The 16,871-nt window shown below is 33.8% G+C and overlaps 1 protein-coding gene across 10 annotated transcripts in view; it reads right to left on the bottom strand.

Annotated features, from left to right (window-relative positions):
* Positions 1 to 16,871, bottom strand: part of DIP2C (disco interacting protein 2 homolog C) — a 2,757,794-nt gene that overhangs the window by 455,496 nt on the left and 2,285,427 nt on the right. For all 10 annotated transcript variants that reach the window (XM_044064688.1, XM_044064689.1, XM_044064690.1 and 7 more), the window contains one exon: positions 237 to 407. In XM_044064688.1, the coding sequence (XP_043920623.1) occupies positions 237 to 407 (171 nt within the window). The remainder of the gene's footprint in view (positions 1 to 236; positions 408 to 16,871) is intronic.

Genomic DNA, 16,871 nt, shown 5'->3' with positions numbered 1-16,871 from the left:
AGTCTTAAATCTCCGCAAATGCTACAAAATGTGATGAAAAATACTGGTCATGGAAAAGCAAAATGGTCAGTGGCTAAGCACTATGGATGAAAGCATATTCTGCAAGCATGCACAGGACTATAGTTGTGCTTCAAAATAACACACAATGGAAGTTTTTAGGTAGGAGGGTAATGATATAATTTATCAAATGCAGTACAGAAATTTATCCAAAATAATCCAAGTTGTTTAATTCTTACCTGTAGACAAATAGCTAAATTAACTCTACAACCAAATGAGGTACTAACAGCACGCGGATGCAGACCCAGGTCCTTAAATAATTTAGAAAAAGATTGGGTTAGTGCTATCCGAGGTCGTTCTTCTGCCACTACTACACATGTTCGTACACGAGATAGGTCAAGTCCCCTTCCCTAGATCAATGATAAACCAAAAACACTGGTGAGTCACAGAAATAGCATTAATCCTTAATCTATATATTTGTTATTCTCATTAAACATATTTTAATACTTATTCCTCAGAAATTCATGCTTTTACAAAACCAAAATGTAAACAAAGTATCAAAAAATGAATAAATACATTGGATTTCATACACCTGGTCTACTCTGGACTGAAATGACCAGAAAGAAAAACAGAAAAACAGTCTGCAAAACAGGAATGTATTTTTCCAGTTAAATAGAAAAACTTATTTAACAATGAAGCCACAAACACAACAGTTAATCCTGAAGCTGTTTGATTCCACCCAGCTGTAGCCTACTATTACATGTCTTTTGAAGACAAAGAACAATCAATGTCTGTCATTCAATCAGCCAGAGTTTTTTTTGTATGACCTATCCATGCACCCTCCCTCTTGGTGCCAGTGATTACATCTGAGGGACAGGTGTGCTATGGGGATGCTGCTGCATATCACCCCAACTCTGGAGCAGCTTAGTAATGTCCACCCTCCTCCTCCTCAGTGGATCACTCACCTATCATACAATGTTCCTGGTCTCCACCAGGGATTTTTGCAGGAGATGCATGTGTCACTGCCTCCCCCCTTCCAGGATGGTAATGCCAATCCATGCTGCTTCAACAGTCGTTCAAGCTCCTAATCAAACTCAGGTCACTTGGACCATAGTCAGGGCTTTTTCCTTCTACATCATAGCAGCGGCCATGTAAATCCAGTTTTGGTGCTTGTAGAAAACAGCCAAGCTGGGGAGGTGGGAGTGAGTGACTAGCCATCCTGGGGGAAGGTGAGGGAAGAGAAGGCCCCCTGGAACAGTACATATGACACTCAGTGAGAGGATTAAGTGTTCAGCTACTGGAGCCACGTCAGCTGAGCTGGTACGGTCATAGTGCATTTACAGCTCGGTCATAGTGCATTTACACTATGCAACTGAAGGGAAATTGGTTTGCAAAGGCATGCTTACTGTACAATAACAGGTGTGCTGTACCTTTAAGAAGCATTCCAAGATGTGTGTGTGCATATAAATACCAAGAGCATGTTAGCTTCAGTGCCATTTTGAAGATGCAGCCAGAGTGTTAACATCTATGTACATGATAGCTGGTTTGTTTATAAGTTAAAGTTACTTAACCTCATTTATGATGTGTTTGTATACAATAAAGCTGCTTGCATAAGAACCCATGATGCTCGCTTGTTTTATCCTGACCTGGCAAGTGACATGGTGTCAGAACCGGGATGGCAAAGACTATTCTTCAGAGCCAAGTGGTGAAGAGATAATGACGAATGCAAAGTAAAAAACAGAGAGCAAAAAAAAAAAAAAAAAAAAAAAAAAGAGCCAGAAACAAGTCAAAGGTAGAGAGAACACATATGAATGCTTTATTTATTAAAAGAGGTAAAACGGAGCATTGCAAGGGCACAAAATGTATTGTTAAGGAAACAAATAGCACATAAACCTTTATTAAGCAAATGAGAAGCATAAAAGAGCTCATTTATCAGATGAAATATTTGAAACTGAGTTAATTGATAAAACAAGCATCAGAAAAGTACATAAAGGGTTCAGAATTACCTCAGAATTGTAAAACAAGCATGTTTAAAGTAAAACGAGCATGCTTAAAGTGAAATAAGCTTACTTAGAGTTAAACTGAGCACAAGAAAGTATAATGGGCAAAAAAAGAGATTAAATGAGCAACACAAATATAACAAAAGGCATAAAGGGCACATTAAGAGATTCATTGAGCAAAACGACTATAATAGAAAGGGCAGAAAAGGGCACAGTGAGTACAAGTAAAGCAAAGGTGACTGTGTTTTGGCAAAAATTGCTACTTCGCATTGATTGAAGCCTTGAATAGGATAACTAGAGTTGTTCGAAGTATTTCAAATTGTGTAAAAGTGTTTACGTCTGCTTATTACTGTGCATTTATTCCAAAGAGTTTGTTGTGTGCAAAGTGCAAATATTTCATGAAGTGCAGTCAAGTGCAGCCATTTCAAAAGTTTCTTGTGCCTAGGTGTCTGTCTGCAGAATGCCACCATTACAGACGGTCTCTTGCATTGTACAGAGTTGTTTGGCAAAGTGCAGCCATTTTGGGGAAATTACAGTGTGCTGTGTACTGTTTATTCATGCAGTTATTATGAGGTGTTTCTCACTCTGAGCTTCTTCTGCCCAATACATTTACAAACTGCAATTACTTCAAAACAGTTTATTCGCAAATTGCCATTACTTTGAAACAGTTCATTCGCAGAGTGCCATTACTTCGAGACAGCTTATTCACAAGGTGCAACTGCTTCGAGACAGTTTGTTCATAAAGTGCCATTACTTTGAGATAATTTTTTCGCAAAGTACAGTTAATTCAAAATGTTTCTTGCCCTCAGTTTCTGTTGCCCAGTTTATTTGCATTGTGCAGTTGTTCGAAATGTTTCTTAAAATGATAAATGACATTGACAGTAAAATGATGATAAATGTCTTTGGCATTAAAGCCATTACAAGATAAATGGCTTGCATAGCAAAGTAATTTCTAGGGAAGTGTTTTTTTTTTTTACAGTAAAAGAAATTCTAAGTGTTACAGTGTCCAGAAGACTTATTTTGTAAAATTCAGTTATACAAAGGCTGGCTGTGTTGTTACAAGTACTAGCATAACTTTCAAGTACATGTATACATGTATGTACAAGTGTGTGTGTGTGTGTGTGTGTGTGTTCGTGCATATTTGCAAGAATTTTCACTGAGATACATCAACATGGCAGACGGATTTTGCAAGCCACAACCACTTGTGTTTGATCAGAATATTGCAGAGAACTGGAGAATTATTTGAGCAAGAATACAATATATTTATACAAGCAACTTATTCTGATAAAGATGCACGTACCAGGGCATTCATTTTGTTGAACCTAGCAGGGTCAGAAGCCATTGCAAGAGAGAGCTCATTTGTCTATGCACCAGCAGTGTATGAAGGTGGAGAAACTTGTGTTGCTGTGCAGGCTGAATCAAGGGAAGACCCAGAGTGTTTGAAGTGCAAATTCAGAGAAATGTGTAATCCCCAGACTAATGTTACACTAGAGAGGCATTTGTTTTACATGAGAGATCAAAAGCAAGGAGAAACTTTTGCAGCTTATATTACTGACCTGAGAAACAAAGCTTAAAGTGTAGCTTTGGTGATTTGAAGGATGAGTTAAAAAAGGACAGACTCATGTGATATTAATAATGCTGCTGTGAGAAAGGTTTTGCTTCGTGACTGTGATTTAATGCTGAGCAAAGCCATTGAGATTTATCAGATTCATGAAGCTACAGAAAGGCACACAAGTATGCTTGCTAGTGAAAAGAGCATAATTTCAGTAGGCTCCAGAGTTAATGTAGACAGCATACAACATGTGACAGGTAAACGTAGACCTAAGCCAGTGGCAGCAGCAGCCCCTGTGGGACTTCTAGGTAAAAAACGCAGTCTTCTAGCACATTCCAAGACCAGTTCAGTTAAAGAAGCATGCTCAGTGCAGAACCAAGGGTACCTAGTGCAAAACAGACGTTGCTCACTACAACATAGCAGTGAATCAGCAAAACCCAAATCAAGCTTTATTGTAAACTGTTGCAATTGTGGTGCCAAACATGAATCCAAAAGAGAAAAGTGCAAAGCATTTGGCCAGCAATGTCACAGGTGGTTACTATTTTAAAGAAGCCTATGCATTCAGTTCCAGCGAGATTACAAAATGATGCTTAAATTGCAAAAGTACAACTTCAAAACAATCTATACAAAAGGCAAACTACTTTATCTGACTGGTACCTTATCCAGATTGCCCAGAAATACTACTGAACAGCTTGATGTGGAGAATTTTGACTTTGATGTCATGGAAGTGTGCAATTTTTCTACCACAAGTCTTGATGAGCTAAGAGATCATACAATGACTGATCCTGTTTTTCAGAAGCTCAATCACTATATCAGTGTTGATGGCCATCAAAGCAATCGAATGTACCACCAGAAATGCAATCTTACTTTCCTTACAGAGATGAGTTGTTGATGGAAGATGGCATTATTTTCCAAGGTCCTAAAATTGTTGCTCCTGCTTCCTTACAACAAGAATATACCCATGCACTGTGGTCACCCAGCTACCAAATCTTCCAAGAGAAGGGTGAGAGGACTAGTATTCTGGACTTCTCTAATGAAAGACATTGATAGAGTACTCTCTTCCTGTTCAGTGTGTAATAGTACTAAAGTGCATTTGCGAAGAAAGCCACTTCAGCTAAGTCAAATTCCTGATCTATCTTGGTCAATTGTAGCTACTGACATATTCGAATGGAACAATCAGGATTACTTAGTATTGGCAGACTCTTATTCAAATTGGTTCGAGATCAATCTACTACTTAATCTCACTTCTACTACAGTCATTACTAAGTTGAAACGCCATTTCTCAGTCTCTGACAATGGTACACAATTCACCAGTCAACTGTTTCAAATATTTGCCAGAGAATGGGACTTCGTACATGTTACTAGTAGTCCAGAGTATCTGCAATCAAATGGACTTGCTGAACGTGCAGTAAAAAGTGCAAAGCAATTACCTGAGAAGTCAAAGCGTGACAATACCGATGTTTTTTTTTGAATTTACTCAATCTCAGAAACATACCCCATGACAATATACTTGGCTCACCTACTCACAGACTTCTATCTAGGCAAATTAGAACAACATTGCCTATCAGTTCTAGTTTATTGAGGCCTAAAGCTAAGAACAACCAAGCAATCAATACCCAGTTATCTAGAAAGCATTCTTTCCAAAAGTCGAGCAGATTTCTTCTTCCATTAGAAAAAGGAGAGACAGTGAGGATACAAACAGCAAAAGGTTTCGACTGGATTGGTCAAGTAGCGAATATTTGTACAGAGCCGACATCCTATTTTGTTAAATCTGAGGGTGTGGCGTACAGGAGAAATCGCAGACATCTTCTTCCTGTAGCAGAACCGATAACGCAGTATCGTACCTGTGATAAAGACTCTAACTCTCAGAGCAATCCAGATGATATTCCTGTTCTAGAACGTGCCTTGATTCCTGATATTGTTCCAGCAGGTTATTCCAGTGTTCCTAAGATTGAAGAGTCAACAGAGGCAACCCCAGTTGCTAAACCAGATCCCAAATTTTATGTCACACGATATGGTCACATTTCAAAGCCTAGTATGAAATACACAGCAATAATGGAAATAGTTGTATATGTTTATCTGGCTTTGTATAATTGCATGAAGAAAATTATTTCTGTGTAAATTGCATATTCATTAATCTCACTGACAATGCCTAACTCATTTTCTCAAAGAGGGAGGATGTAGAATAACAAGTGTGCTGTACCTTTAACAAGCATTTCCAAGATCTGTGTGTGCATATAAATACCAAGCACATGTTAGCTTCAGTGCCATTTTGAAGGTGCAGTCAGAGTGTTAACATCTATGTACATGATAGCTAGTTTGTTTACAAGTTAAAGTTACTTAACCTCATTTAAGATGTGTTTGTATACAATACAGCTGCTTGAACAAGAAACCACAATGCTTGCATGTTTTATCCTGACCTGGAAATCAACACTTCCCCTCTGCTGGTAGTGACTGTGGGCTCAGAAAAGCCACCAAAGGGTTGGCCACTTCTCAAGACCAATAAACTGGCCTGTTCCCTACCATCACAGTCTCACTGTGGAACAGAAGGCCAGTTGAGATTACCAGGCAGAAAGGAGAGTTCTTTAGGGCCCTTGCCTAGCCCAGCAATACCTGGCTCCCATTCTGAAGAATGGATGAGTAAGCTGCAGGCAGGCAGGAGAGCCATCAAGCACCATCCTGGAAACGGTAACACAAAAGAGAGAAGAGAAAAGACAATTACGTAAGAGTGGGTATTTAGTATAACTGCAGATCTTCAGGGATGGAAATTAGAAGGATTTTCTTAATGCAACTTCATATCTTTAGGGCCTGAAATTAGAAGTTTTTCCTCCAGTCACCAGGTGATGCTCCTTACCCTGAATTTTCAGAGGTGTCAACGTCAGATGTGTTGAGTATCTTCAGAAAAACAGTCACATTCTTAACCTTAACCAAATGATAAGACTATAGTAAACACCCCAAGGGATGAAGGAAAAGTTATGACCCTTCTGATCTCAGCCCATGAAGATCTGGAATAAGTCCTTGTGTAGCAAATATACAACTAAATCAAAAGGATTTTCCACACACATATTTGCGTCCACCAGTGTTAAACCAGGTGCAGCTGGAAGCAGACCAAAGGAAGCCACTGTAGTAGTCTTTCTGCATACATTTAAATGCAACATCTAAGCAATAATGCTTATTGAATGTGTGAATAATATTATCAGATCACAGCTGCCCATTTTCCCTGCTGCTGTTGAAGAATGACCCATGACAAACCCCAACAGATTCATCACATTCAGCTACGTAACCAGGCAAGGAATTTGTTTACTGCTGTTTTTGTCTTTTCTTTGGCACATTAAACCAGACATTCTGAATTCCTTTTTTTTCAAAACAGGTTTATTGTTTTAACATATAAGAGAAATATCATAGCAATTTTATACAAGTAATTAAAAATAGGTATTATTATAATATTCAACAAAACAACTAAAGTATTTACAAAGACATCCACTACAATTAGATCAATTAATTAAACTAAAATACCGTGCTATTGAAATTAGAATTTTTTTAACAAATTTTGTAAATTATCCCATACAATATAATATGATGTTTTTCTAGTTGTTCTCATTCTAATTGTGCTTATTTCCATATGGCACATTATATTCATAACATTTTTAAATTCATTGAACGAAGGAGGTGTATCTGAAATCCAATTTCTAGTTATTATTTTCCTGGCCACTGCTAGGATAGACCATAACAAGGGAAGCTTAATCTTTTAACACATTGAGGTACAGGTGTGTTGAATAATATAAGACACTTAGAAATAATGAAATTATCTGTAAAAGAGCCTGCAAAAATTCATTAATTGACTTCCAGTATTCTTTCAACTTCATACAGTCATAAAACATATGAGCCCAGTCAGCATTAATTTCTACATTACATCTCTTACATAGATTATCTTTATTATTTATTTTATTCATCATCAAAGGTGTATAAAAGATCTATGTAAAAATTTCCATGTATAAAGTCTCCAGACAATGGAAGATGTAGTTCTATAAGCAGATTCCAATATATATTGTTTATATTGTTGAGTTGGTGGGTCCCCATTAATAGAGGTGAAATAATTCCAGTATGAATCTACACTGTAAAAAGTTTCTTGTCTGATAATTTTATGTATATATGAAAGTTTACCTTTATCAGAAACTTTATGCTGTAAATTTAATATCAAGTAATCAATCAGTTTTGGAATAGATTCTTTAACTGTTATAGACATTAGATCTATTCTATCAATGAGATGTTGTCTAAAGATCTGAACCTCTAACCAGCAAGTTTCTCTTAGATCAAATTCTTGTTTTAAGAAATCTAGATTTTAACTTTATTATCAGATATCAGCTGATACCAGTACTTTAGATCATTATCTATAGCTAAATGAGCTCCTTCAGAAGTAGATGACATAAGCATACCCTGAGTATACATTATAGGGAATACAATAAAATTCCATTCCCTATACTTAGGGTGCATGAATATAAAGTTACGATAACTAATAATAATATTTAATGGGTAACAAACCATATGTTTAGGTGTAATAGGTGAAGTACAAAATTCCTTTAGCAACCACAACATGGAGTTATTTACAATCATATTTTTATGTGTTAAGGAGATTTTCATGAAGTGCATAGTAATTAGCTCCCAATAATCTTTCCATTTTGGGATATATGACTGATCTATTAATAAAGTACTACCTTTTATAATAGAAGAGATAATATATAAATTAAAGTCTGGAAAAGAAATACCCCTTGAGACCAGCTATTAGTATGTTTCTTTAATGCAATCCTAGGTCTATTAGGTGCCCATAAGAAATTTAACATTAGTGTATTCAGTTTCTTGATAATTATTTTTGTAGGTGAAAGTATTATTGATTGTATTAAGTATAAAATCTTGGGGAATATTATCATTTTAATAATTGTAAGTCTCTCCTCCATAGTAAAAACATATTATTCCAGGTATTAAAAGATTTTGTATATTAAGAAAACAGGTATTATAGTTATTATATATAATAGATTTAATATCTTTAGATAGTATTATACCTAAATAAGTTATCTGACCTGAATTGGGTACATATTTAGTAAAATCACTAATGAGAATATTTTTCGTGTATATATAGGTAGTATTTTAGTTTTTCTTCATTGAATATTAAACCAGAAATACTTTTAAAATTCATCATTTTATCAAATAAAGACTGCATAGAAGAATTAGATCCTGCTGATGTAATTAGAACATCATCTGCAAAAGTTGAATTTTTGATGTTGTATTTTCGTCTATTTCAAAACCCTCTATGTCAGTACTGTTTCTAATCAAATTAGCCCAAGGCTCCATTACTAAAGTGAATAATAGTGGAGAAAGTGGACATCCTTGCTTTGTACCTTTAAGAATGGGTATTTTTGTGAAACATATGTTCCTACCTTAATATAAGCCAGCGTTCCTTTTATAAATGCTCAATTAAATTTACAAATGCATCAGAGAAGTTTGTGCATTTCAGTAAGGTAAACAGATAGTCCCAACTTACTGAATCAAATGCTGAACCTATATCAAGACTAATAAGTGTTAAATCTTTCTTTTCCTATTTGCAAAATCAATTAATGTTAAAGTTCTTCTTATATTATCAAAAGTATTTCTATTTACAATGAAGCCCATCTGATCTATATCTATAATGCCAGGGATGATTGTCTTCAATCTATCAGCAAAAATACTCATAAACATTTTATAATCAACATTAAGTAATGAGATGGGTCGATATGAAGAACATCTAGTTGGATCTTTATTAGGTTTTAAAATTGGTGAAATAAATGTATATTGCCAAGATGGGGGGGTTATTAACTCAGTTTGGGCCAAAATAAAAACCTTATGTATTAATGAATATGTAGTTTTAGAAAGGATTTTATATATCTCTGGTATAATACCATCATTACCCGGTGCTTTGTTTGATTTAAGCTTATTTATTTGTGTAATAACTTCTGTATATGAAATACTCTTGTCCAATAGTTTAATCTGTTGTTTATTAAGCTTTTATTCATGTTTGTGGTTATAAACTCCTTTATTTTATCTTTAGGTTCCATGTTAATGTTGTTATGGTTAATCTTGTGAAAGTGATTTCTAAATTCATCCAGTATTTCTGGTATACTAGAAACATTCTTCTTTTCCTTAGAGAAAAGATTTCTTTGATATGGTTTTGTTTATTCAATCTTTTTGTTTTATTTTTAAGTCTATGTAAGTATTTGGGGCTTATTGAATAAGACAAAACTTGTATTCTCTAAAGTTATTTTAACTTTATGAGTTAAAATTTCTTTGTATTTCTCATTTAGTTTGTTTATTTCTTCAATAACTTTCTTGTCCATAATATTTTCTTTATTATTATGTTTATAAGAGTCTAATTTACTTTGAATATCTAACAATTCCTTATCCCAAGATTTCCTTTTATTATTATACCATCTGATACTTTGTCCATATAGATATGATTTTAAGGCATCCCAAACATAGACAATGGAGACTTCAGGAGTATTATTTATGTCTAGAAAATGTTGTACTTCTGAAAGTATATATTCTTTATAGTCTTTTAGCTGAGTTAAGTATGCTGGTATCCTTTTGATCTGAACATTATGAGTATTTTTTATCATGAATTCAAAAACAATTGAGTTATGATCAGATATAGGACATGAAATGATTTTGGAATTAATTAAATCTGTTACCATCTGGTTAGAAATAAAGACCCTATCTATTTTTGAATAAGTTTTGTATCTGTTAGAAAAAAGGTGTATGGTAATGATTTTGAATCTATCTGATTATTAATATCATTTAAATGATAAGAATTAGCAAAATCATTTAAATGTTTTGCATTAGATGTAATTCTTCTTTTCCTTATAGTGGTAGTATCACTTTCATATAGTATACAATTAAAATCACCAGCTAAAATAATATCCCCTATAGAGAATGATATGATCTTATCAATATGATGTTTCACTGTATTAATACCAATTCCAGGTATCCAATATACATTAATTAAAGTGTAAGTCTTCCCATTAATTTGTATTGTAACCATACAAAACATTCCTTTGTCATCCTGAAAAGACTTAATGGTTTTAGGAATGGGCATACTTTTATTCCATAAAATAGCCACTCCTCTTTTTCTGAGTGTGCTCTGAACTAACCAATACTGTATACTTATTAGTGGCTAGTTTATCAATATCTTATATCAAGAGATGGTTTTCTTGCAGGAAGACTAGATTGGCCTTGTGTAAATTAATGTATCTTATTAGGCTTGCCCTTTTACACGGATTATTCAATCCATTAATGTTTAAAGAAATTCCTTTTAAAGATGTCATTTGGCATTTTAAAACTCAAGAATCTTATGATCGAAATAACAAATAACAAGATAAATAATGTTACATCTCCTCTTTTAGGTGTACCTTTAAATATAGCTGTATTTATTAAATCTCTTATGGGATTTTGTATAGGATTCAATTTTGTTTGTAGTGACAATGAGTATACAAAATATATTGTGGATGTCAAAACTATATACATATAACAATGAACAAGTGAAAATAATGTAAGGATTAAACCTTGCATCCAGCCTGGAGTTGAAAACTCCAACTTAGAGTAGTATTTACTACTCAAGTTAACCCCCTATCCTAAGCAGCAGTACCTCAGCTACCACCTTATCAATTTAATACTAGTTATATTTAACTGAGGTTAACAGTTTTCAATTCAATTATCTATCAAGACAAAACTACACATTTGGTAAAACAGCATCATATAAACTAAAATAAACTTTTTTTTTAAAAAACTGTTCATACTACTATATAGATCTATGTAATATATAACACTTGTATTCAAATAGCATTCAAATAATCTTGATGTTAGAAATCAAGAGGAGAGAAAATTAGGTTCTAACATTCATTTAAATCAAAAACTTTGGCTAATATGATTCAGACATTACATATATTAAGATGCATCTATTTTCTGTCATGTGAATACTATTAACAGCTTCCAAAAAAAAAAAAATCTTGAATTGTTTGTATATGAGCATTTACTTAAACTCATTATTGTCAATAGAGTAAAATATTGTATTCATAAAAATTATTATAAATCATATTGCATAGTTATGCAAATTCTCAGAAACACTTGCATTATTAAAAAAAAAAAGCCATCACACACACACAAACACACAAACACACATATATATATATATATATATATATATATATATATATATATATATATATATATATATCTGATCTCACTGAGTTATGTCCTTGTTGAGCACTATCCTACTTGCTGTCCCTAGAATAAATCTGTCTGCTTTATAGAAAATAATGCACAGCAAACACATTTTAGTAACCAGATTTTACAATCATGCTAACCTACTGCTTTAAAATATATCACATGACATTTCTTCCAGAATAGAATTATAAAATTGTTTATGCTTGTCAATCAGATGAATTAAATGAATTATAATAAAGTATATGTTTGGAACAGAAGTTTTAACACAGATTATTATGCTGCTGTTAAGTAGATTTTCAAAAACATTTAAATAAATGTTTCATTTTCTATGCCTTCTAAAATAAGACATTTACTTACTACAAGAAACTACATCATTTAAACTCATTATAACTGACATTTTATGAATAGAGTATTTTTCCTGAATCTGTGGTGTGTCAGTATGATAACTAGGTCAGAGGTTATACTAACTGCTTTCAGTTTCTCTGTGAGAATTCTGTGAGTTGAAGCTTTTGAAGTAGTTCATGGACACTGTGCATGAGACAGCCCACATCCCAGATTGTCTCCCTTAACATTTTGGCGGGAAACTTATTAAAACTTGTGGCAAACATTCATTTTGTCAATAGAGTAAAATATTATTCATAGAAATTATTATAAATCATATTGGATAGTTATGCAGATTCTCAGAAACACTTGCATTATTATATAAAAAAAAAAAAAAAGCCATCACACTCACACACACACATACACATACATACACACACACACACACACACACACACACACACACACATATATATATATATATATATATATATATATATATATATATGATCTCACTGAGTTGTGTCTTTGTTGAGCACTATCCTACTTGCTGTCCCTAGAATAAATCTGTCTGCTTTATACAAAATAATGCACAGCAAACACATTTTAGTAACCGATTTTACAATCATGCTAATCTACTGCTTTAAAATATATCACATGACATTTCTTCCAGAATAGAGTTATAAGATTATTTATGCTTGTCAATCAGATGAATTAAATGAGTTATAGTAAAGTATATGTTTGGAACACAAATTTTTAACACAGATTATTATACTGCTGTTAAGTAGATTTTCAAAAACATTTAAATAAATGTTTCATTTTCTATGCCTTCTAAAATAAGACATTTACTTACTACAAGAAACTACATTATTTAGACTCATTATAACTGGCATATTTTATGAATAGAGTATTTTTCCTGAATCTGTGGTGTGTCAGTGTGATAACTATGTCAAAGGTTATACTAACTGCTTTCAGTTTCTCTGTGAGAATTCTGTGAGCTGAAGCTTCTGAAGTAACTCATGAACACTGTGCATGAGACAGCCCACATCTCAGATTGTCTCTCTTAACATTTTGGCGGGAAACTTATTAAAAACTAGTGACAAACATTCATTTAGCAGTGTAAATGCATCTAAACATGAGAAAACCTTCACAATGTATTCCATAGATCATTACAGCCTCTATGTAAGTGAAATTAAGCCCAAAATTACCAACAAGCAATAAAACTCAACATTCTTCTCCCAACTCAATTTTCATACAAATCCTATTATTCACTGTGCCCACACAATCAAAAGCATTTCTATATATTAATAAAGAAAAGAAAAAGAGAGTAGAAAATAAAAGGGAGTGAGGCAGAAATAAAAAATGTAAGAGAAAGCTGTAAGAAGTATATACAATGGAATGTTACTTACTGTTTATATTAATAGAGTTAAAAATAAAACATATTATTTACTCTTATTTAGTTCTGATTATTATTAGTTAAAGCATAACATATTATTTACAAACAGGCATAAGCAGTATAATCAAGAAAGTATAATTAGAAATAGCATTTGAAGAACTTATAAAAACTTTTACAAGGAATAAATATGTTATTATTCTATTAATGATATTTTCATTACTGTTCTCTCCTGCCCTCCCCACCCTTTACCCACTACATAATCTAAATAGAATGTCATTGTTTAAACAAAGAAAATAATAAAAGGAGAAGGAAAAAAAGGTAAAGATAAAAAAAATGTATCAAATTACTAACCTTACTTCTTTTCAGAAAGAGAAACAAATTGAATCACAGCTTGCCATTAAATCTTCAGGTATTTTGACTGGTTATGAAACAAAACATTTCTTTGCACATAGAGAATAACTTTGATTAAATCTTTTCCAAAATATTTGTGGCTTTCTGGAAATGCAGGAACTATATTCAAAAGATTAATAATGAACTAAAATGATGAGAGAGAAAAAACATATAACAAATCATTTGTTTTTAGTCTCTTCTTCTTCTCTGAAGTCTTCCACGAAGCTTCAGTTGCCAATCTCTTTAATGAAGAACTAGCCCATTCCATTTCTTCTATTTTATCCAAAATCCTTTTTTCTTTGACAAACAGTAAAGCAGAGTCTAAATCATCGAAAACCTTAGGACCATCAGGAAGGAAGATTTTAAGCTTGGCAGGAAACAGAAGGTATGTTTTAAACTGTGCTTTTTTAAGCTCCCTTATTAGTGGCAGAAACATTTTTCTTTTAGCTATTACCATGGAAGAATAGTCATTGTCAAAACGCACAGTTGTCTCATTAATCTTAACAGGAGCTTTAGCCCAAGCAGATTTAAGAACCATGTCTTTATCAAAAGATGATAGAAATCTAACTATAACTGATCTAGGATATTTTTTGTTAGAGTTAGTATTAGCTATAGATCTATGTGCTCTTTCGATACCAAAAGAGAATGCTTCTGGTAAGTCTAAAGTTTTAGGGAGCCAAGTTGTTAAAAAAGAAGTAATATTGTTACCTTCAATATTTTCTGGCAGTCCAAAAATCCTAATGTTATTGCCTAGATCTATTTTCCAGGTCATCCAGCTTTGTTTGTAAATGTGTATTTTGTTTCAGCAGAAACTCAACGTTGATTTCCTCTTCTTGGATTCTATTTTCCATGTCATTCACAGCTTCTTCTATGCCTGTCATCTGGTTCTTCTGTTGTTGCAGGTCTGTATGTAACAGGTCTATTTGTTTTGTAGTTTTTCTATGAAGGTGTCTATTTTAGTATCCATTTTATCCATTTTATCAGTAAGTTGCTGGATTATAATTATCAGAGACTGAAGTTCTTTCTTGATGCTGGAGTCTTGAGAATTTGTCTTACTGGAACTCATTTCAGACTGATAAACTGACAGGAAAATTTCCACAGTGATTTCTGACAGGAATATTGTTAAGATTTCCTTTCTTTTTTAGATATAGTTCAAGAACTATATAAAACAAACGTATTTAGAAAGAAAATTACTTCAAAAATTAATTTTTTAAGTAATTAATTCCTGTCAGTGTAATGAAATTGGTGGAGCTGAAGAAATCTGCTGCTATCCTGTGTTCATCCTTGGCCACCGACATTCTGAATTCCTGAAGGGAATTGTTTTCTATCTTTAATAATTTAGAGACACTAACATCCAGCCTGTTAACATTTTATTCTTGACATTGGTTTTCCAGGAAAATAAATAGGAAGCTGAACTGATTAAATTAAAAATAAATCCAGTACTGCACTGTGGAAAGAAATTTTTACATCAACACACTAAGTTCCTCACAAAAAAAAAAAAACAGAAAAAACAATAGCAAAGACATCTTTCATGAGAAAATAACAGTCACATAGTAAAAACCTTTCCAAGATACTTATAATATCCTGCCATGGATAAAATAGCCGGCCACCTTCCAAAGTTTTAGTGCACCTTCCATGCAAACAAATCATCAGGCAGCTTGAGCTGTGCTAACTAAAAGAAAAGTTTGGGCATGAAGCCCTTCAGAGCTTTCCTGTCAGCAGAGAGAGGAAGGCTAAACCCTGAAAGGGCAATGCTAGGAACAACAAAAAATAAATGTCTACACTCTGGCATAAAATCACACCAAAGAAACAAGAGGGCTGGAGGGAGAGAGTGGCTACTGTAGTAGAGATCATTTGAACATCTACTGTTATGGCAAGTTTTGCTTGCACTTAGGAACATACTAGGCAAGTGATCACAGGGACCGTAAGATGCCTAGGCCAAACACACACTTAAGAAGACAAACTTAAAAGTTATTGCCACTCTTTTGAAGCACTTAATAGTGCCCACCTTACAAACTGTGCAGGGTTGTACATGATAACCTTAATGTAAATTTGTGTCCACCCATCCAGTCATCACGGCTAGCCCTAAAGGTAGCCAAAGTGTACTTTAACATGTAGTGGTAACTTGTTCCATAGGCTAGGAATACATTAATTTAGGATCTTATTCCTCTAGGGAGGCTTATTTCTTTGTTGGTATAGGTTTAGGTCCTTAGTGCTTGTGTTTGTTAAGGCACTGGTTTTGCGAAGAAAGGAGAGGTAAAATAGGAGTGGGTCTTTCATGGTTTGAAAAGTGCTATACAAGTCACCCCTTAGCAACCTGTAGGCTACTGAGTATAAGGAGAGCCCTTTTAATCTATTGGGGGTAGCTGAAGGATTTAATATCTTTAATTTTATCAGTTAAAAATCGTTGGGGTCTTTCCAATTGAGTGATATGCGTAGATTTGTACATATCAAAAGGAGCACTGTATTCTATGACGGGTCTGATAAGGGACGAGTACAGTGATAGAATGGCTTCTTCAGATCTTGAAGATATTCCCTTGGAAACTAACTGGCCCAGACAGAAGGATTTCCTGATTAGGGTAGAAACCTGACAATGACTTGAGAGAGTTTATCTACATAACTATCTAGGTCTCTTATGACTGTATTTGTCTAAAGAGGAGTATGAGATGGGAGAAACTTTTTTGCCAAATGCTACTATTCTGCACATTTTTACTGTAGACACTGTTTTTGATACAATATGCATATGCACATTCCAAGTCCTTGCTAATGTAGCTTTATGTCAGTGGATAACAGGATAACAGTATCCAGTTTGCAGTCACAAGTAAACATGATCGACTACACTTCTGAGATATTGGCTGAAATGTCTGCAAAACAAATGCCAAACAGGAGAGGGTATGGAACTGATCCTTGTGGCACCCTACTAGTTACAGTTTTATATTCAGAGAGAGATAACATCCCCTTCTTG

This window comes from Protopterus annectens, chromosome 3.part0 (genome assembly GCF_019279795.1).
Source record: "Protopterus annectens isolate FY-2018-M chromosome 3.part0, PAN1.0, whole genome shotgun sequence".
Taxonomy (NCBI): Eukaryota; Metazoa; Chordata; order Ceratodontiformes; family Protopteridae; genus Protopterus; species Protopterus annectens.
The sequence above is the reverse complement of the archived record's forward strand: the minus strand, read 5'-3'. Positions and strand labels throughout refer to the sequence as shown.